This window comes from Salvelinus namaycush, chromosome 15, assembly GCF_016432855.1.
Source record: "Salvelinus namaycush isolate Seneca chromosome 15, SaNama_1.0, whole genome shotgun sequence".
Lineage (NCBI taxonomy): Eukaryota > Metazoa > Chordata > Actinopteri > Salmoniformes > Salmonidae > Salvelinus > Salvelinus namaycush.
In genome coordinates this window covers 13515779-13539527 of record NC_052321.1, presented here as the reverse complement: position 1 = coordinate 13539527, position 23749 = coordinate 13515779, and the positions used below count along the sequence as shown (strand labels likewise).

Genomic DNA, 23749 nt, shown 5'->3' with positions numbered 1-23749 from the left:
TTTAATGAGTCGGATGGGAAGGATATACTCCAAAAACCCGAACAGGCCCTCATCCCCGTCATTCGTTGGGGTAGGAAACTGAGATTTAGCGGTAAGAGATCAGAGTGCCTTGTGAGGATCAGGCGACGAGTGGCTAATCTGCCTTTGCCCTCCGTTCTGCTAGCTAACATTCAATCGCTGGAAAATAAATGGGACGAACTGAAAGCACGTATTTCCTACCAACGGGACATTAAAAACTGTAATATCTTATGTTTCACCGAGTCGTGGCTGAACAATGCCATTAATAACATACAGCTGGCGGGTTATACACTCTACCGGCAGGATAGAATAGCCTCTGGTAAGACACGGGGCGGGGGCCTATAAATATTTGTAAACAACAGCTGATGCACGATATCTAAGGAAGTCTCAAGGTTTTGCTCGCCTGAGGTCGAGTATCTCATGATAAGCTGTATACCACACTATCTACCGAGAGAGTTTTCATCTGTATTTTTCGTAGCTGTCTACATACCACCACAGACAGATGCTGGCACTAAAACCACACTCAATGAGCTGTATACAGTCATAAACAAACAGGAAAATGCTCATCCAGAAGTGGCACTCCTAGTGGCCGGGGACTTTGATGCAGGGAAACTTAAATCAGCGTTACCTAATTTCTATCAGTATGTTAAATGTGCAACCAGAGGGAAAAAAAACTCTAGACCACCTTTACTCCACACACAGAGAAGCATACAAAGCTCTCCCTCATCCTCCATTTGGCAAATCTGACCATAATTCTGTCCTTCTGATTCCTGCTTACAAGCTAAAATTAAAGCAGGAAGCACCAGTGACTCGATCAAGTTACAGCACTGTTTTGCTAGCACAGACTGGAATATGTTCTGGGATTCCTCCGATGGCATTGAGGAGTACACCACATCAGTCACTGGCTTCATCAATATGTGTATCGACAACATCGTCCCCAAAGTGACTGTAAGTACATACCCCAACCAGAAACCATGGATTACAGGGAACATTCACACTGAGCTAAAGGGTAGAGCTGCCGCATTCAAGGAGCGGGACTCTAACCCGGAAAAAGAAATTCCGCTACGCCCTCAGACGAACCATCAAACAGGCAAAGCATCAATACAGGACTAAGATCGAATCGTATTACACCGGCTCCGACGCTCGTCTGATGTGGCAGGGCTTGCAAACTATTACAGACTACACAGGGAAACACAGCCGAGAGCTGCCCAGTGACACGAGCCTTCCAGACGAGCTAAATAACTTCTATGCTCGCTTCGATGCAAGTAACACTGAAACATGCATGAGAGCATCAGCTGTTCCGGACGACTGTATAATCACGCTCTCTGCAGCCGATGTGAGTAAGACATTTAAACAGGTCAACATCCATAAGCCCTCAGAGCCAGACGGATTACCAGGACGTGTACTCCGAGCATGCGCTGATAACTGGCAAGTGTCTTCACTGTCATGTTCAACCTCTCCCTGTCTGAGTCTGTAATACCAACATGTTTCAAGCAGACCACCATTGTCCCTGTGCGCAAGAACACTAAGGTAACCTGTCTAAATGACTACATACCCGTAGCACTCATGTCTGTAGCCATCAAATGCTTTGAAAGGCTGGTCATGGCTCACATCCGCACCATTATCCCAGAAACCCTAGACCCACTCCAATTTGCATACCGCACCAACAGATCCACAGATGATGCAATCTCTATTGCACTCCACGCTCCCCTTTCAGACCTGGACAAAAGGAACACCTATGTGAGAATGCTATACATTGACTACAGCTCAGAGTTCAACACCATTGTGCCCTCAAAGGTCATCGCTAAGCTAAGGACCCTGGGACTAAACATCTCCCTCTTCAACTGGATCCTGACTACAGCTCAGAGTTCAACACCATTGTGCCGTCAAAGGTCATCGCTAAGCTAAGGACCCTGGGACTAAACATCTCCCTCTTCAACTGGATCCTGGACTTCCTGATGGGCTGACCCCAGGTGGTAAGGGTAGGTAACAACACATCCACCACGCTGATCCTCAACACGGGCGCCCCTCAGGGGTGCGTGCTCAGTCCCCTCCTGTACTCCCTGTTCACTCATGACTGCACGGCCAGGCATGACTCCAACACCATCATTAAGTTTGCCGATGACACAACAGTGGTAGGCCTGATCACCGACAATGATGAGACAACATATAGGGAGGAGGTCAGAGACCTGACCGTGTGGTGCAAGGACAACAACCTCTCCCTCAACATTATCAAGACAAAGGAGATGATTGTGGACTACAGTAAAAGGAGGACCGAACACGCCCCCATTCTCATCGACGGGGCTGTAGTGGAGCAGGTTGAGAGCTTCAAGTTCCTTGGCATCCACATCACCAACAAACTAACATGGTCCAAGCACACCAAGACAGTTGTGAAGAGGGCAGGGCAAAACCTATTTCCCCTCAGGAGACTGAAAAGAGTTGGCATGGGTCCTCAGATCCTCAAAAGGTTCTACAGCTGTACCATCAAGAGCATCCTGACTGGTTGCATCACTGCCTGGTATGTCAACTGTTCAGCCTCCGACCGCAAAGCAGTACAGAGGGTAGTGCATACGGCCCAGTACATCCCCGGGGCCAAGCTTCCTGCCATCCTGGACCTCTATACCAGGTGGTGTAAGAGGAAGGTGTAACGGATTTCCTCTTCGTCTGAAGAGGAGTAGCAAGGATCGGACCAATGTGCAGCGTGGTAAGTGTCCATAATAGATTTTTAATAAATCAAAATGAACACAGAACAAAAATAACAAAACACGAACAAACAACCGAAACAGTCCCGTATGGTGTAAACACTGAAACAGGAAACAGCCACCCACAAAACACAATAGAAAACAGGCTACCTAAATATGGCTCCCAATCAGAGACAACGACTGACACCTGCCTCTGATTGAGAACCATACTAGGCCAAACACATAGAAATATAACAACAGAACAAAACATAGAAAAACAACATAGAATGCCCACCCCAACTCATGCCCTGACCAACTAAAATAAAGACATAAAAAAGGAACTAAGGTCAGAACGTGACAGAAGGCCCTAAAAATGGTCAAATATACCAGCCACCCTAGTCATAGACTGTTCTCTCTGCTACTGCACAGCAAGCAGTACCGGAGCGCCAAATCTAGCTCCAAGAGGCTTCTAAACAGCTTCTACCCCCAAGCCATATGACTCCTGAACAGCTAATCAAATGGCTACACAAACTATTTGCATTGCTCCCCCCATCTACGTTGCTGCTACTCTCTGTTATTATCTATTCATAGTCACTTTAAAAACTCTGCCTACATATACATATTACCTCAATTACCTCGACTCATGTGCCCCCGCACATTGACTCTCTACCGGTACCCCCTGTATATAGCCACGCTATTATTATTTACTGCTGCTCTTTAATTATTTGTAATTCTTATCTCTTACTTTTTTGGAGGTATTTCCTTAAAACTGCATTGTTGGTTACGGGCTTGTAAGTAAGCGTTTCACTGTAAGGCCTTCACCTGTTGTATTCGGTGCTTGTGACAAATAATGTTTGATTTGATTTGATGTACAAATGTCAGCAAGGCTTGAAATTATTTATTTTATTCAACAGAAATAGGCCATATTCAGTCCTCTGAGATAGCACACAGACACGTATACACACACTTACCTACACACACACATACCTACACACACACACACACACACACACACACACACACACACACACACACACACACACACACACACACACACACACACACACACACACACACACACACACACACACACACACACACACACACACAAAGAGGGAACTAATTTCTGGGCCGCACAATATGCTCAATAAATGAATGATGAGTAAATCTGTGAATTGTGAATAATTGATGGCAGCCGAGGTAACAAGCAAATTACTGGTGTTATTATTTGTTAATAAGACACTGTAACAGATTTAGGATCTTAATTTGACCTATATTGTCACAGAAAAAGAATCCTGAAGCAACAGGATTCAAACATTATTTCCATAATGTTGCTTGATCGGTGGTTAGGCTATTAGCTGGCCAAAAGTCGGCTACATGAAAAGTGCAATACTGTTAATTTAACTGTGTGTTACTGTGGGTTTTCATAGAATTTATGTAAATTACAAAGTTCTGGGATGCAGAAAAATTCTCAGAAACAAAAGAGTGATCAAATTAAGATCCTACATCTGCAGATCATCTCTAACTGTCCCTCATTATCTCACACCCTACAAAACCATCCTCCATATTTGGAAAGCAGGATATCAAGATGCACAGTGCATACTGAAACACTGTTCACTCCCTAAAGGCCTTCGTAACTATTACTACCTTGGAGACTAGCCGTTACCTAACGCAATGTTCCCACCCCATATATATATATATATATATATGTATATATACACAGTGCCTTCGAAAAGTATTCAGACCCCTTGACTTTTTACACATTTTGTTAGGTGTCACGTCGTTCGCAATAATGAAGGTCGGACCAAGGCGCAGCGTATGTTGAGTTCCACATATTTTAATGAAAGTGAAACTTAAGTAAATACAAAAAAAACAAATAAAGAATAAACGAACCGTGACGACAATTCAGTGCGAACAGGCAACTAAACATAAACAATATCCCATAACCCCACAGGTGGAAAAAATGCAACTTAAGTATGATCCCCAATTAGAGACAACAATTACCAGCTGCCTCTAATTGGGAATCATACACAAACACCAACATAGAAAAATAAACCTGGAACCCCACATAGAAATAATAAAACTAGACTAAACACCCCTATTCACGCCCTGACCTACTCTACCATAGAAAATACAGGCTTTCTATGGTCAGGACGTGACATTAGGTTACAGCCTTATTTTATAAATGATTACAAAGCATTTTCGCTTTTACATTTTCGCAAATGTATGTATAAAAACAACTGAAATATTACATTTACATAAGTATTGAGAACCTTTACTCAGTACTTTGTTGAAGCATCTTTGGCAGCAACTACAGCCTTGAGTCTTCATTGGTGTGACGCTACAAGCTTGGCACACATTTATTTGGGGAGTTTCTCCCATTCTTCTCTGCAGATCCTCTCAACCTCTGTCAGGTTGAATGGGGAGTATTGCTGCACAGCTATTTTCAGGTCTCTTCAGAGATGTTTGATCGGGTTCAAGTCCGGGCTCTGGATGGGCCACTCAAGGACATTCAAAGAGTTGTTCCAAAGCCACTCCTGTGTTGTCTTGGCTGTGTGCTTAGGGTCGTTGTCCTGTTAGAAGGTGGACGTTCGCACAAGTCTGAGGTCCTCAGCGCTCTGGAGCAGGTTTTCATCAAGGATCTATCTGTACTTTGCTCAGTTCATCTTTAACTCGATCCTGACTAGTCTTACAGTCCCTACCGCTGAAAAAAAATCCCCACAGCTGCCACCACCATGCTTCACCGTGGAGATAGTGCCAGGATTCCTTCAGACGTGACGCTTGACATTCAGGCCAAAGAGTTCAATCTTGGTTTCATCCGACCAGAGAATCTTGTTTCTCATGGTCCGAGAGTCTTTAGGTGCCTTTTGGCAAACTCCAAGCAGGCTGTCATGTGCCTTTACTGAGAAGTGGCTTCCTTCTGGCCACTCTACCATAAAGGCCTGATTGGAGTGCTGCAGGTTCTTGGTCACCTCCCTGACCAAGGCCCTTCTCCCCCGATTGCTCAGTTTGAACGGGCGGCCAGCTCTAGGAAGAGTCTTAGTGTTTCCAAACTTCTTCCATTTAAGAATGACGGAAGCCACTGTGTTCTTGGGGACCTTCAATGCTGCAGAAATTTTTTGGTACCCTTCGCCAGATCTAATTCTCTGCAAAATCCTGTCTCGGAGCTCTACGGACAATTCCTTCAACCTCATGGCTTGGTTTTTGCTCTGACATGCACTGTAAACTGTGGGACCTTATATAGACAGGTGTGTGCTTTTCCAAATCATGTCCAATCAATTGAATTGACCACAGGTGGACTCCAATCAAGTTGTAGAAACATCTCCAGGATGATCAATTTAAACAGGATGCACCTGAGCTCAATTTCGAATCACATAGCAAAGTGTCTGAATACTTATGTAAATAAGGTATTTCTCTATTTATTTATTTTTTTAAATACCTTTTAGTGAAGGAAGGATGATCTTGGCAAAGGAGAAATGCTCACTAACAGGGATGGAAACAAATTTGTGCACAAAATTTGAGAGAAATATGCTTTTTGTGCATAAAACTTTACATGTTGCATTGTTCAGTGTATACATGTAAACTGTATATATACACACACACACACATATATATATATATATATATAACACTATTGTTCAAAAGTTTGGGGTCACTTAGAAATATCCTTATTTTTGAAAGAAAAGCTATTTTTTGGTCCATTAAAATAACATCAAATTGATCAGAAATACAGTGTAGACATTGTTAATGTTGTAAATGACTATTGTAGCTGGAAACGGCTGATTTTTTACGGAATATCTACATAACAGTACAGAGGCCCATTATCAGCAACCATCACTCCTGTGTTCCAATGGCACGTTGCGTTAGCTAATCCAAGTTTATCATTTGACAAGGCTCATTGATTAATAGAAAACCCTTTTGCAATTACGTTAGCACAGCTGAAAACTGTTGTCCTGGTTATAGAAGCAATAAAACTGACCTTCTTTAGGCTAGTCGAGTATCTGAACCATCAACATTTGTGGGTTCGATTACAGGCTCAAAATGTCTAGAATCAAATAACTTTTTTCTGAAACTCATCAGTCTATTCTTGTTCGGAGAAATGAATGCTATTCCATGTGAGAAATTGCCAAGAAACTGAAGAGCTCGTACAACGCTGTGTACTACTCCCTTCACAGAACAGCGCAAACTGGCTCTAACCAGAATAGAAAGAGGAGTGGGAGGACCCGGTGCACAACTGAGCAAGAGGACAAGTACATTAGAGTGTCTAGTTTGAGAAACAGACGCCTCACAAGTCCTCAACTGGCAGCTTCATTAAATAATACCCACAAAACAACAGTCTCAACGTCAACGGCAAAGAGGCGGAGACTCCGGGATGCTTGCCTTCTAAGTTTCTTCAGGTGCAGTTTCAAAAACCAACAAGCGCTATGATGAAACTGGCTCTCATGAGGACCGCCAGAGGAAAGGAAGCCCCAGAGTTACCTCTGCTGCAGAGGATCACTTCATTAGAGTTACCAGCCTCGGAAATTGCAGCCCAAATAAATGCCCCACAGAGTTCAAGTTACAGATACATCTCAACATCAACTGTTCAGAGGAGACTGCGTGAATGAGGCCTTCATGGTCGAATTGCTGCAAAGAAACCACTACTTAAGGACATCAATAAGAAGAAGAGACTTGCTTGGGCCAAGAAACACTAGTAATGGACATTAGACCGGTGGAAATCTGTCCTTTGGTCTGATGAGTCCAAATTTGTGTCTTTGTGAGACGCAGAGTAGGTGAACGGATGATCTCCACATGTGTGGTTCCCACCATGAAGCATGGAGGAGGAGGTGTGATGGTGTGGGGGTGTTTTGCTGGTGACACTGTCTGTGATTTATTTAAAATTCAAGGCGCACTTAACCAGCATGGCTACCACAGCATTCTGCAGCGATACACCTTCCCATCTGGTTTGTGCGTAGTGGGACTATCATTTGTTTTTCAACAGGACAATGACCCAAAACTCACCTCCAGGCTATTTGACCAAGAAGGAGAGTTATGGAGTGCTGCATCAGATGTCTTGGCCTCCACAATCACCCGACCTCAACCCAATTGGACTGCAGAGTGAAGAAAAAGCAGCCAATAAGTGCTCATTATATGTGGGAGGTTCTTCAAGATGATTGGAAAAGCATTCCAGGTGACTACCTCATTTAGCTGGTTGAGAGAATACCAAATGTGTGAATAGGGTGGCTACTTTGAAGTATCTAAAATCTAAAATATATTTTGATTTGTTTAACACTTTTTTGGTTACTAGATGATCCCATATATTCATGTAGATCCCATGATTCATAGTTTTGATGTCTTCACTAGTATTATACAATGTAGAAAAACCCTTGGATGAGTAGGTGTGTCCAAAATGTTGACTGGTACTGTATATATATATATATATATATATATATATTGGGGTGGGGTGGTAGGGTGGTGGTGGTGATGAGGAGCTCGTTTTTGTGTGGTAGTGGTGGGGTGTAGGGGTACAGGGGTTGTGATAGTGATTGCCATGGCTGCAGCTGGGGATGAGTAATTGCCTGTCTTGGTGGGAGCGTGTTCTGGAGCTAAAGTCGACTGCTTTCTTCCTGATGTATAGCTCATTTGGATTCCGCCAGCCTTCCACCAGCCTTGGGGCTGTATTATTCATGCCTTGACAGATAGCACTCACTTAAAGCATTGGAATGAAGCCAGGTAGTGGTGGGGCGACACAGGAACATTGCACCTAGAAGCCTGGCAGAGTGAAAGGGGGAGAGAGGGAAAGGTGTATTGTTAGGAAAAGAGGGAGAGGAAAAACGAAAGAAGGAGAGGGAAGGGGAGAGAAGTATGAGATGGTGAGAGAGAGAGAGAGAGAGAGAGAGAGGGGGGGAATGGGGGCAGGCCCGATAAAAGAGTAGAGAACAGGGTGATGTGATCAAGTAGCCCTCCACCCCCACCCCGCCATCCCCTCCCCCTCCATCCCCTTCCCCCTCCCCTCCACCTCTGCCCCATGCACCCCTGCCTCCTCCACCATCTCCCCCTCCACCACCGCCACCTCCAGCTCAGCTACCCCACTGCCTCCTTGTGCAAATCCAGATAAGGTCACATTAATCATAATGTGCCACATCACCTCCATGCCATCAACCCCCCTCTGTGGAGTATCTCTCTCTGAAATGAACATTTCCATATTTAATTGGGAGCTTTATTTTCCAAAAGGAGAGGGGGAGCAGGCGTGTGGGGAAGAACAAATAGAGGTGAAGTGGACTGACTCTCTGGGGAATTGTTTTTCAGGTGTTCAATATTTTTAAAAGTGATCATCTTGGTTAATGTATTTAATCCACTTGTTTTTCTTTGCTTCGTGTAACCACTGCCATTATTGAATAAAATATAGTGGCGTCAGCTCCCCTTGGTTTTCAGTCAACTACAGCACTGGTTTTCCCATCTCTCTCTTTTTCGTAAATACCACGTTATCAGAAAAACTCAACCTATAAAACAACATAAGATACCTTCAAACACATTTCAAAACCTAGCCCCTCAAATATACTCTGGCACTCTCCTGTATCCCCCTCATCCCTTTCTTCCTCTGCCATTTGTTTATTTTTCCCCTTTGTGTTTTCCTCCTCTTTGTTTGGTGGTGTGTTATTATGACAGTCAGTCAGGGCAGCTCCAGTACCTAGCTCTGCTCTAGCCTAGCGTTAGCTAGCATGTGGTAAACAGGTGGTGTTTACTCCCCCTGCCTGCCTGTCCCCCCGCCCTCCCTCCCTCCCGCAGGAGACACATCAAAGGAAATGACAGATCATGTGTAGTGAGCCCAGGGCCCAGCATCGTGCCAGGGGGATGTATGACGAGGAGCAAGACAGCAAGGGCAGCCAGACGCTTAGGGCTCTCCATCTCTTCTGGGCTGGGTACATCCTGACCTCTCACCCTCCCTACCCCCCTCCCACTAGCAGCAGCCCCCTAGCCTGCCCATCCCTCCGCACGGCTACCAGCTAAATTACATAAATGTCAAGAGTCCTCCACTGTCTCTGCTGGGGAAATGTACCAGGCCCAGTAGACTTTATTTATTTTATTTAACCCTTATTTACCAGGTAAGTTGACTGAGAACACATTCTAACGTACAGCAACGACCTGGGGAATAGTTACAGGGGAGAGGAGGGGGATGAATGAGCCAGTTGGAACCTGGGGATGATTGGGTGTGACAAGCCAACAGAACAGGACAGAAACACAGCAGCTGGGCAATAGGCTGGGGGGTGAAAGCAAAGATGGATATTAGGGAGAGAACTTGATGTACACTAGTTTACATTTCCATTTTAGTAATTTAACCAGTGACTTGCAGTTAGTGCATTCAACTTAAAATAACTAGGTGGAACGACCACCTATCACAATCATAGTAAGTTCATTCTTACCTCAGTAAAGCAGCTATCAGCAGTCAGTGCTACTAAGAATAGACAAGTGCGAGTGTTGCTGCAGGAAAGATAAAACATGTTTTTAAGTAAGTTTAATTATTATTATTATTTCAGATGGCACATGACACATTTTCTGTGCGATCATGTTTTTTTGTGCTGATATTCTTGAGCTCTGGTTACTATTACTGCCATCTCTGTGCACATTAGAACCATATCTCAAACTAACTTTAAAAACATGTATGGAGTTTGAACTCCATTATGGCAGTGTACTGTCTAATGCAACATATCCAGTGTAGCTAACACAGATGGATAGTACAGAGGAGGAGGGTAAACCTCATCCAAGATGTGTCTCTCCCTACGCTAATGTGATTGATTGAAGTAATTATGTGAGTGGAGAGGACCCTTACAAAAATGTAACATGGTACTACTATGGTACTTTCACTTATACCATGGTATAGTCTGAATCATGGAAATGCACCATGGTTTTAGCCTTGAAGTATGATGGTACTACCATAGTACTGCCATCATACCTAAATATTACTATGGTATTGCATCATTTATATCATGGTATAGATCTGAATCATGGAAAAGTATGTGGACACTGAAGAGCTCAGTTACTTTATTTTATTTTAAAAAAATGTTATCCCATTTTCTCCCCAATTTTCGTGGTATCAAATCGCTAGTAATTACTATCTTGTCTCATCGCTACAACTCCCGTACGGGCTCGGGAGAGACGAAGGTCGAAAGCCATGCGTCCTCCGAAGCACAACCCAACCAAGCCGCACTGCTTCTTAACACAGCGCGCCTCCAACCCGGAAGCCAGCCGCACCAATGTGTCGGAGGAAACACCGTGTACCTGGCCCCCTTGGTTAGCGCGCACTGCGCCCGGCCCGCCACAGGAGTTGCTGGAGCGCGATGAGACAAGGATATCCCTACCGGCCAAACCCTCCCTAACCCGGACGACGCTATGCCAATTGTGCGTCGCCCCACGGACCTCCCGGTCGCGGCCGGCTGCGACAGAGCCTGGGCGCGAACCCAGAGACTCTGGTGGCGCAGCTAGCACTGCGATGCAGTGCCCTAGACCACTGCGCCACCCGGGAGGCCCAGAGCTCAGTTACTTTCAATGTGGCTCTGTCATAGGAAGACACTTTTCCAACAAGACAGTTCGTCAAATTTCTACAGCTGCCACGGTCAACTGTAAGTGCTGTTATTGCAACACTTACTACCGAGTTCCAAACTGCCTCTGGAAGCAATGTCAGCACAAGAACTATTCGTCGGGAGCTTCATGAAATGGGTTTCCATGGCCGAGCAGCCGCACACAAGCCTTAGATCACCATGTGCAATGCCAAGTGTCGGCTGGAGTGGTGTAAATCTCGCCACCATTGGACTCTGGAGCAGTGGAAACGCATTCTCTGGAGTGACGAATCACGCTTCACCATTTGGCAGTCTGAAAGACTAATCTGGGTTTGGCGGATGCCAGGAGAACGCTACCTGCCTGAATGGATAGTGCCAACTGTAAAGTTTGGTGGAGGAAGAATAATGTTCTGGAGCTGTTTTTAATGGTTCTGGCTAGGCCCCTTAGTTCCAGTGAAGGGAAATATTAATGCTACAACATACAATGACATTCTAGACAATACTGTGCTTCAAACTTTGTGGCAACAGTTTGGGGAAAGCCCTTTCCTGTTTCAGCATAACAATGCCTCCATGCACAAAGCGAGGTCCATACAGAAATGGTTTGTCAACCCCATCGAACACCTTTGAAATGAATTTGAACACCGACTGTGAGCCAGGCCTAATAGCCCAACTTCAGTGCCCGACCTCACTAAAGCTCTTGTGGCTGAATGGAAGCAAGTCCCCCGCAGCAATGTTCCTACATCTAGTGGAAAGCCTTCCCAGAAGAGTGGAGGCTATTAAAGCAGAAAAGGGGGGACCAACTCCATATTAATGCCCATGATTTTGGAATGAGATGTTCGATGAGCAAGTGTCCACATACTTTTGGTGCACTACATGGTTTTAGCTTTGAAGTATGATGGTACTGCCATGCACCTAAATAATACCATGGTATAGATGTGGATCATAGAAATACCATGGTTTTAAACTGCATTATACATTCTACCATGGTAACACAGTTATGATAAATGCTAACAGTTATTTATCAGTTATTAACATAACATGCAGTTATTAATAATTATCTTTATTTATTGTGCGTTTCCATAGTACAATGGCAGTGTAATTACATTTGACATTTTAGTCCTTTAGCAGACATTCTTATCCAGAGCGACTTACAGTAGTGAGTGCATACATTTTCATATTTATTTTCATACTGGTCCCTCATGGGAATTGAACCCACAACCCTGACGTTGCAGGTGCCATGCTCTACCAACTTTATTCATTTAATGCATTAAATAAATAAACCCCCAAGGTCAAAAGAGGTTGGTTGGTATTATATTGGTGAATTTATATACCATTATGGGCAAGTTTCTGATAAAGTCAGAGGCAGACTACTATTGTTTGTCCTAGTTTGTCTGTAACATCAAAGAAAAGGGAAATAGTTGCTGCAAAAAGGGGTAATACTTTCTGTATTAATAGTACTGTTTTTTGCTCATGTTTGGTTTCCCTGTGTTGCCAACCTGAAATGTGGGGAAATGTGAGATATATGGTATTCTAATCTTTGGCATTTTGTAACAATTTCCAGTATTTATAATCAAGGTGTGTTGTGCTTGTTTCGGCCTGGAGAGGGAGCCGCTTGCTCTAGTGGTTGCTTCACACGCTCTCACTCTACAGTGGCTCTCGCGCTAGCCTGCCTAGTCAATTGAATGAGAGAGCCAAGCCAACAAAATATTTGAAATGTTAACATCACAGTGAGCGATATATATAGCATAGGATATGAAACACCAAGTTAAGCAGAGTATTATTATATAATTGTTGTTATTTTTGATTATGTTTTGATAGTTAAATTCATTTATAAAAGTCCGTTAGCATAGAAGCTGTTGTCGGCTAAAGTTAGCTCCAGTCAAGCTAGCCTGTTGTAGTCATGGCGACAGGACCAACTAACGTTCACACAGTGTAAACAAAAGGAAACATTGTAACTTGTTGAGAATTACATGATAAACATGTATCTGAGATAAGATGATAATTAATACCTTTTCACAAATAGTTTTTTTTAATATGTTGGCTTTTTAGAATTGTATAGCCAAGTCAGTTGAGTGAGAGAGAGTGAACTGAAATGAAGAGAGAAGCACAAAACAAACTAACTATTTTAAATCTTCAAGGTTTCAGACTCCCTTCATTCTTCTAACCATACCCTATCCAGGTTTGAGACCATGTGTGTTATGGTTTTTCACTATGAGCTAAAGGGTTTAAGAGAGTTCTAGGCCTCTGCTTTGCCATTGCAGAGCGAGTAGTCAATGTTGCATTATGTGAGTACCAAAAATTACTGCGTTTTTTATGATGGTCCGGTGAGACACAGACCAACATAATACATTGTAAACAACAACCATGCTTTCTTGTTTCACTACATGCTGCCAGTACAAAACCATGTTTTTTTTATTCATTGCACTACCATGGTTAATTTTTGTACCATGGTAGCAAGTACAAGTACTGGGGGAGGTGCATGGCGAGGGTTTTGGTGCAAGGGCAGGTGGCTGGTTTTGGGGCAAGGTCAGGGGCTGCGACAAGGGCAGGGGAAAATATGAGGGCTGGGGCTAGGGAAAGTGCAGGGGTAAGTTGATGGAAATGGGGAAAGTAATGGTGCTGAAGAAGAGGTGAGTAGGGGGCTGAGGAAGAGACGGGCTGAAGAATAGGCTGGGTACGGGGCTGAGGCAGAGGAAAAGACTGGGGCTGAAGAAGAGGCTGGGTACGCGGCTGAGGCAGAGGAAAAGACTGGGGCTGAAGATGAGGCTGGGTACGGGGCTGAGGCAGAGGAAGAGACTGGGGCTGAGGAAGAGGCTTGGGCAGAGGAAGAGACTGGGGCTGCCTGGCAGCCTGAGTTGATGATGTGAGTTGGTGCTGGGTCTGTGTTTGTCTGCATGGGTTTGATTCCTCTGGCTCTACTGCATTGACTGTCTCCCATTACAGCCCATCACACTACAATGAATCACAACAGGGACTTGATGTTTTACAATACCATCTCTGTGTTGGCTGTGTGTACAAACTATACCATAGCGTGTGTTGTATTATCCAGTATAAAATCCACAATTAGAGAACACAGAATACACCCAAATTGCAGTGGCTGCCTGAGCCTCCCCTCCCACAGAACCACACAGCTTTTGTTCTCTTCTCCCCCTCTCTCTGACTCTCATTCTCCCTCTAGCCCTCTTTCCTCTCCCCCTCTCTTTCTCTATCTTGCTGTCTCTTGCTTTCTCTCCCTCTCACACTCCTCTCTCTCTCGCTCTGTCTCTCTCTTTCTCTCTCTGTCTTTCTCTCCCTTCCGTTCTCTCTCCTTCTCTCCACCTTACCCTCTCTGTCTCTCTCTCTTTCTCTCTATCTATAGTATCTCTCTCCCTCTGTCTTTCTCTCCCTTCCATTCTCTCTCCCTCTCCCCAACTCTCTTCTCCCTATCTCTCCTTTTCTCCACCGACCCCCCCCCCCTATATATCTCTCTCTCTCTTTCTATCTCTCCCTGACTTGCTACTGTCTGCGAGGATGGCAAATCCCTGTTGGATTTCTGGAGGATATCACCATGGAGATGGCGCTCTGCCACGCGTGCCAATAGATCCTGTTAGATAGGGACACAGCGAGAGGTGCACGGAACTCCTCTAACAGCTCTCTCTTTCTCTCTCTCTAGGCAGACAGGGGATGAGGTAGAAAAGGAGACAATTTAGGTATAAAGAGAGAGGATGGTGTCAAGAAGAGAGAGAGAGAGGTGAAGAGTGAGTGAGAATGGGGTGTAAGGAATGGAGAGGGAGAGAGAAAGACAGGGGAGATGGTGAGAGTGAGAAAGAGAGAGAGATTGAGAAAGAGAGAGTGAGAGAGAAAGAGAGCGAGAGAGAAAGTGAGAGAGAGGCAGGGGGATATAAAGTAATCAACACTTAGAATAAAAGGTTCCAAAGGGGTTCTTCGGCTGTCCCCATAGCAATACCCATTTTGGTTTCAGGTAGAACCCTTTTTCTTTTCAGGTAGAACCATTCTGGGTTCCATGTATAACCCTCTGTGGAAAGTGTTCTACATGAAACCCAAAAGGTTTCTTCTTGGAACCAAAAGTAGTTCCTTTTAGGTTCTAGATAGCACCTTTTTTTCTAAGAGTGAAGAGTGAAAGCCATGAAGTGCAGCAGCAGTCTCATCCCAGTGTCAGGGAGACAAATAGCACAAAATGCTTATGATTGGACTAAGCTTCATCCCCCGCCTTGAACAGGCTTTAATATGACTGCTAATAAAGCTGTTATGTAACGCTCATTGTCACCTGCCTGGGTATACACACACACGCGCCGGAAGCATTCACGCATACACATATACACACGCATGTAAGTGCACACATGGACACAGACACAGAGACACACATACACAAACACAGACACACACACAACCACACAAAGACAGAGGTAATCCTACTCATGATTCTGAGCTCTCGAAATGGGCTTTCCCTTAACATGTACAGTGTTTTCCTCATGTTACTTGACTGACTTGTTCCGCTTTAGTTGAATGCGTTTCATCCAGAATTATCTCTTTAAAAATACAATACAAACCTGAAGTGTCTTTTCTGTTACACAAGGGTCAATTTTCCTTCGATAGCTGCCTTCCATACCAAACACACCTATTAAAGACTTCTACCCTGCTGCCTGGTGAAGAAAAGACAAACACTTTCTGTCCTCCTCTCCTGACGCCAGCAGTATTTCTTTATTTAAATGGCACTTAATAATTACCTGTGGAATGTTAATTGCTGGGTGCAGTCAGAAGGATGTAGTCACGGTAGCAGGGGGAGATGGTTGAGATGTGGCAAAGGCCTTGTTGTGAGAAAGCTGAGAATTGTGGGATGTGTGTGTGTCACAGCAACCTAACAGCAAGAGTAGTAGGCTACACCAAGCAGTAGTTTTCAACCGGTGTGCTGCGGCACACTGGTGTGGCTTGAGGAACTCCTAGGTGTGGCTTGAGGAACTCCTAGGTGTGGCTTGAGGAACTCCTAGGTGTGGCTTGAGGAACTCCTAGGTGTGGCTTTGTGGAACTCCTAGGTGTGGCTTGAGGAACTCCTAGGTGTGGCTTGAGGAACTCCTAGGTGTGGCTTGAGGAACTCCTAGGTGTGACTTGAGGAACTCCTAAGTGTGGCTTGAGGAACTCCTAGGTGTGGCTTGAGGAACTCCTAGGTGTGGCTTGAGGAACTCCTAGGTGTGGCTTGAGGAACTCCTAGGTGTGGCTTGAGGAACTCCTAGGTGTGGCTTGAGGAACTCCTAGGTGTGCCGGGAGACTTTTCCTCATCTTGATCATTTTTTGGAACACTCACTTATAAACATGACCTGTGGAATGCAGATGGAATTGTGACTTAGGAGCACCAGCGCCGCTCAGATAATACATAGAATAGCTCTGTATCGTTGTTTCAAGGCCGGTGCGCTCAGGCTGTTGTTACAGGCTGTTGTTGCATCATGAGCAAAGTAATTTGTATAATTTTACACTGAACAAAAATATTTATGCAACATGTAAACTGTTGGTCCCATGTTTCATGAGCTGAAATAAAAGAGCCCAGAAATGTTCCATAAGCACAAAAAAATTATTTCTCAAAACTTTTGAGCAAAAATGTGTTTACATCCCTGTTAGTGAGCATTTATCCTTAGCCAAGATAATCCATCCACCTGACAAGTGTGGCATCAAGAAGCTGATTAAACAGCATGATCATTACACAGGTGTACCTTGTGCTGGGGACAGTAAAAGGCTTCTGCAGTTTTGTAACACAACACAATGCCACAGATGTCTCAAGTTTTGAGGGACTGTGCAATTGGAATGCTGACTGCAGGAATGTCCACCAGAGCTGTTGCCAGATAATGTAACGGTCATTTCTCTACCATAAGCCTTACCATAACGTTGTTTTAGAGACAGTACGTCCAACCCAGCTTCACAACCGCAGATGAAGTGTATGGCGTCATGTGGGCAAGTGGTTTGCTGATGTCAACTTTGTGAACAGAGTGCCCCATGGTGGCGGTGGGGTTATGGTATGGGCAGGCATAAGCTACGGACAACAAACTGAATTGCATTTTATCGATGACAATTTGAATGCATAGAGATACTGTGACAAGATCCTGAGGCCCATTGTCGTGACATTGATCCGCAGCCATCACCTCACGTTTCAGAATGATAATGCACAGCCCCATGTCACAAGGATCTGTACACAATTCCTGGGAGCTAGAAATGCCCCATTTCTTCCATCTAGCAACCTTTCGGTTACTGGCCCAACGCTCTAACCACTAAGCTACCTGCCATCCTGACTAGTCTCCCAGTCTCTGCCGCTGAAAAACATCCCCACAGAATGATACTGCCACCACCATGCTTCACCGTAGGGATGGTGCCAGGTTTCCTTCAGACATGACGCTTGGCCTTCAGGCCAAAGAGTTAAATCTTGGTTTCATCAGACCTGAGAATCATATTTCTCATGGTCTGAGAGTCCTTTAGGTGCCTTTTGGCAAACTCCAATTTGGCTGTCATGTGCCTTTTACTGAGGAGTGGCTTCCGTCTGGCCACTCTACCATAAAGGCCTGATTGGTGGAGTGCTGCAGAGATGGTTGTCCTTCTGGAGTTCTGTCAGAGTGACCATCGGGTTCTTGGTCACCTCCCTGACATGCACTATGGATGATCAATAGAAACAGGATGCACCTGAGCTCAATTTCGAGTCTCATAGCAAAGGGTCTGAATACTTATGTAAATAAGATATTTCAGTTTTTTTATATATATATAAATGTGCCCCCCAAAAAACTGTTTTCGCTTTGTCTTTGTGGGGTATTGTGTGTAGATTGATGAGGAACATGTTTTATTTAATACATTTTAGAATAAGGCTGTAACATAATACAATGTGTAAAATGTTGAGTGGTCTGAATACTTTCCGAATGCATTGTATTTTTAACACATTAGTGGGATAAAGAGGCATTTAGAGATCATGCATAAAGTTGTTTTCGGTAAATATTGTAATGAAGTCTTTCAGTAGGGGAGGATTTTAGGACCCACTGAAACATATTTGCAGTAGTAGTACAATGGAACATTATGTAACAATGGAAATACTAACTGGTGTAATTGACCCCTTTTTATTGGCCAGATAAAAACAATTTCTAGCGATTTAAACGTTAATCCATTTGAGTGTTTCAATGCAATTAGCAGTATCACTGAGATTGTGAATTGTAAAGTGATTCAGGTGAAAATACATGAATAGCTGTCATGGAGTGACTGTAGCACATTAAGCACAGCCATACAGCCCCTCCATCTGGGTGATGCACTGCAAGTACTGCCTCATCGCTAAAAGCCATCCAGTCTGACAGACAGAGTGGTATGCAATGGAAGACGAGTATAGGAAAGAGTGAATTTCAACAGCTAGACACCTTCACTCCTTCCATACTTCCCTCCCTCCCACTTACCTATCCTCTCTGCCAGGCTGGCTGCTTGGCAGTATGTATCCTGCTGGGACCCCTTGATTTATTTGGAGGGGCTCTGGAATGGGCCAGGATGAGTGGCATTTTAATGTGCTTTTGAGATGTTTGGTCACAAGCACTATTGATCACAGTACCCAGCGACCCCCTCCCCCCCACACACACACACCTCCGCCCCCACCCTGGGGAGAGGTGCAGGACCTGCAGGAGCCTGCAGGGCTGACAGGCAGGGAATGAGTTTCCTTGTGGTCTTAGATTAATGAAATGAGGCCCTGGGTGTGGGTGCAGGGGTCAGGCTATTAAGTAATCCCTGTGCCTGCTGAGATTGAAGCTGTCTACCAGTTGAGCCCGACGCTGACTGAGTGATTGACACCCGCTCCTTTTGGTCTGTGTAGAACAGCGTGTGTGTGTGTGTGTGTGTGTGTGTGTGTACGTGTGTGTGTGTGTGTGTGTGTGTGTGCGTGCGTGCGTGCGTGCGTGCGTGCGTGCGTGCGTGCGTGCGTGCGTGCGTGCGTGCGTGCGTGCGTGCGTGCGAGGGAGGGAGGGAGGGAGGGAGGGAGGGAGGGAGGGAGGGAGGGAGGGAGGGAGAGATTATAATTCATGCAGCTTTGCAATTCTGAAACAAATAAACACTGGTAAAAGGTCTACAGTTAGCATGTTGCAGTGAGTCAGAATACCCAGTTCTCCACCAATTTAAGAAATGAGGCTCATGTACTAGCAGCACCCCCCTAACCTTGAGTGGAGGAGGCTTCCGAGAGGTGCCACATCCGCTTGGAAACGTCCAAAACAGAACGCCTCCACCGACTATAATAACTGCTGATATAATTTCACTCCTCCGCTCCTTCAACCTAATGCTGTCTATTTGTTCACATTAGGGCCTATTCTGGGCTGAGTGAGGAGGGATAAACACTCTGGGCTGGTGTGAAGGGAAATCAGGAGCATTTCACAGCTCAGTAGCCTCTAACTAAGCATACCTGAAGCATTTCTGACTCTGTTACCGACCAGCATGGAACACTGCTCTGCTTGGCACCCAAAACACGTTGTCGCACTGGTCTCATTGGGACTCTGTCCGTGTGGTTTGTTTGATAGAGGGACTGGGTGCCACATGCGCACATCAATGCACACATACACACATGCACTTGAACACACACACACACAGACCTGTATCGCCCCCAGACTCCCCATGGTTTGATGAGGGAAATGGATTAGGCTCCTGTGATCAATATTCTGGGTGAATACACAGATGATCAGATTATCAGATTAAAATGTGTCCTCTGCTACCAATGGGACCAGGAGAATACAGTAAACCCATCCCTCTGATTATGCTGTTTTCCCAACGATGCCAGCTAAATAAACCATTTATTTTCAGAGGGTAACCCAGGGATGTAATTATCTATTTGTTTTAATATCTTTGTTGTTATTTGTCTCAGAAATCCTCATCTTGCCTCCTATAATTATTAACCCAGCAAAGGATGGCAATTAGAATGTAATTACACAATAGTGAATGATTATGGGCACGATTAGAGCTCCGTTTCCTAAACTTTGATTTCACTTTCTCTATGGTGCCACAAACAAAAACCTTCAGCAGAGCATTGGGTCTGTCCTAGAGCTGTTCTGCAGCGAGAAAGCGAGAGAACATTCAACTACTTGTACCATTGTGCTGCAGTTGTGTTTTATTGTGTTTTGTAGAATTTTCTCCAAATGTGTTTTAATCAGTGAATAGCCTGCTGGGTAGTGTGCTGGCCCAGTGACACATTTAGAGACCAGAGCCAGTGTATTGTATTAGCTTAGCCAGTCAGCCACTAAGCCTGGTGAGGTGGCTGGGGTTTTGGGTCTGCTGGCTAACAGTTAATGGTTCTGGTGTTATCTGTCCCCTGCAGTGTGTACGGCTGCCCTCTGGCCAAGAAGAGGAAAACAGTGGACAGACAGCCTCTGGAACCCCTGGAAGTGCTGGAGCCCATACTGGAACCCCTTGAACCAGCATCCAAGGGGACACCACTCATAACCCAGATGGACAACTCTACTATGGAGGAGAGCTACGAGACGGACGGAACAGAGGAGATGGATGATAGAGATGAGGAGGTGGAGGAGGGAGTAGAGGATGGGGGAGATGAGGAAGAGGAGGAGGTAGAGGATGAGGAAGAGGAGAGATACTCGGATGACAATGAGGAACAGATGGAGCAGGAAGAAGGAGATGTGGAGAGAGGGGAGGGAGAGGGGGAGGAGGGAGAGGTGGAACAAGAAGAGGAGGAGGAGGAGGAAGAGGGAGTAGAAGAGGAAGAAGATGAGGAAGAGTTTGAGGAGGAGTTTGATGAGCAGAGTCAAGGCCAAGGTGAGACTTTATTTACTTGCCTGTTACACCGAAAGATATTAGGATATAATATTCAAAAGAATGTACATATTTGCATTGTGGAATGGTTAGCCTAGAATATATATATATATATACAGTGCCAGTCAAAAGTTTGGACACACCTACTCCTTCAAGGGTTTTTCTTTATTTTACGTTGTAGACATCAAAAGACATCAAAACTATGAGATAACACATATGGAATCATGTGGTAACCATTTTTTTTTAACAGATCAAAATATATTTTATATTTGAGATTCTTCAAAGAAGCCACCCTTTGCCTTGATGACAGCTTTGCACACTCTGGCATTCTTTAAACCAGCTTCACCTGGAATGCTTTTCCAACAGTCTTGAAGGAGTTCCCACATATGCTGAGCACTTGTTGGCTGATTTTCCTTCCCTCTGTGGTCCAACTCATCTCAAACCATCTCAACTGGGGTGAGGTCAGGTGTTTGTGGAGGCCAGGTCATCTGATGCAGCACCACCAAAGCACCCCCACATCATCACACCTCGTCCTCCATGATTCACGGTGGGAACCACACATGCGGAGATCACCCGTTCACCTACTCTGCGTCTCACAAAGACACGACGGTTGGAACCAAAAATCTCAGATTTGGACTCATCAGACTAAAGGACAGATTTCCACCAGTCAAATGTCCATTGCTCGGGTTTCTTGGTGCGAGCAAGTCTCTTCTTATTATTGGTGTCCTTTAGTAGTGAAGGCCTGATTCACGAAGTCTCCTCTGAACAAATCAAATCAAATTGTATTTGTCACATACACATGGTTAGCAGATGTTAATGCGAGTGTAGCAAAATGCTTGTGCTTCTAGTTCCGACAATGCTGTAATAACCAACGAGTAATCTAACCTAACAATTCCACAACTACTACCTTATACACACAAGTGTAAAGGGATAAAGAATATGTACATAAGGATATATGAATGAGTGATGGTACAGAACGGCATAGGCAAGATGGTATCGAGTACAGTATATACATATGAGATGAGTAATGTAGGGTATGTAAACAGAAAAGTGGCATAGTTTTAATTAAGTGGCTAGTGATACATGTATTACATAAAGCTGGCAAGATGCAGTAGATGATATAGAGTACAGTATATACATATACATTATATTAAGTGGCATTGTTTAAAGTGGCTAGTGATACATTTTTGATCAATTTCCATTATTAAAGTGGGCTGGAGTTGAGTCAGTATGTTGGCAGCAGCCACTCGATGTTAGTGGTGGCTGTTTAACAGTCTGATGGCCTTGAGATAGAAGCTGTTTTTCAGTCTCTCGGTCCCTGCTTTGATGCACCTGTACTGACCTCGCCTTCTGGATGATGGCGGGGTGAACAGGCAGTGGCTCGGGTGGTTGTTGTCCTTGATGATCTTTATGGCCTTCCTGTGACATCGGGTGGTGTGGGTGTCCTGGAGGGCAGGTAGTTTGCCCCCAGTGATGCGTTGTGCAGACCTCACTACCCTCTGGAGAGCCTTATGGTTGTGGGAGGAGCAGTTGCCGTACCAGGCGGTGATACAGCCCGACAGGATGCTCTCGATTGTGCATCTGTAGAAGTTTGTGAGTGCTTTTGGTGACAAGCCGAATTTCTTCAGCCTCCTGAGGTTGAAGAGGCACTGCTGCGCCTTCTTCACAACGCTGTCTGTGTGGGTGGACCAATTCAGTTTGTCCCTGAAGTGTACGCCGAGGAACTTAAAACTTAAAACTACCCTCTCCACTACTGTCCCGTCGACTGTCCCGTCGATGTGGATAGGGGGGTGCTCCCTCTGCTGTTTCCTGAAGTCCACAATCATTTCCTTTGTTTTGTTGATATGTTCAGTGTGAGGTTATTTTCCTGACACCACACTCCGAGGGCCCTCACCTCCTCCCTGTAGGCCGTCTCGTCGTTGTTGGTAATCAAGCCTACCACTGTAGTGTCGTCCGCAAACTTGATGATTGAGTTGGAGGCGTGCATGACCACGCAGTCGTGGGTGAACAGGGAGTACAGGAGAGGGCTCAGAACGCACCCTTGTCGGGCCCCAGTGTTGAGGATCAGCGGGGTGGAGATGTTGTTACATACCCTCACCACCTGGGGGTGGCCCGTCAGGAAGTCCAGTACCCAGTTGCACAGGGCGGGGTCGAGACCCAGGGTCTCGAGCTTGATGACGAGTTTGGAGGGTACTATGGTGTTAAATGCTGAGCTGTAGTCGATGAACAGCATTCTCACATAGGTATTCCTCTTGTCCAGATGGGTTAGGGCAGTGTGCAGTGTGGTTGCGATTGCGTCGTCTGTGGACCTATTGGGGCGGTAAGCAAATTGGAGTGGGTCTAGGGTGTCAGGTAGGGTGGAGGTGATATGGTCCTTGACTAGTCTCTCAAAGCACTTCATGATGACGGAAGTGAGTGCTACGGGGCGGTAGTCGTTTAGCTCAGTTACCTTAGCTTTCTTGGGAACAGGAACAATGGTGGCCCTCTTGAAGCATGTGGGAACAGCAGACTTGGATAAGGTTAGATTGAATATGTCCGTAAACACACCAGCCAGCTGGTCTGCGCATGCTCTGAGGACACGGCTGGGGATGCCGTCTGGGCCTGCAGCCTTGCGAGGGTTAACACGTTTAAATGTTTTACTCACTGCAGTGAAGGAGAGTCTGCAGGTTTTGGTAGCGGGCTGTGTCAGTGGCACTGTATTGTCCTCAAAGCGAGCAAAAAAATTATTTAGTCTGTCTGGGAGCAAGACATCCTGGT

General features: G+C 45.1%; 1 protein-coding gene across 1 annotated transcript in view; it reads left to right on the top strand.

Moving 5' to 3' along the window:
• The window catches only part of LOC120059778 (myelin transcription factor 1-like protein), a 91052-nt gene that overhangs the window by 13741 nt on the left and 53562 nt on the right, over positions 1 to 23749 (top strand). The window contains exon 4 of the mRNA XM_039008829.1: positions 20544 to 20995. Within this exon, the coding sequence (XP_038864757.1) occupies positions 20544 to 20995 (452 nt within the window). The remainder of the gene's footprint in view (positions 1 to 20543; positions 20996 to 23749) is intronic.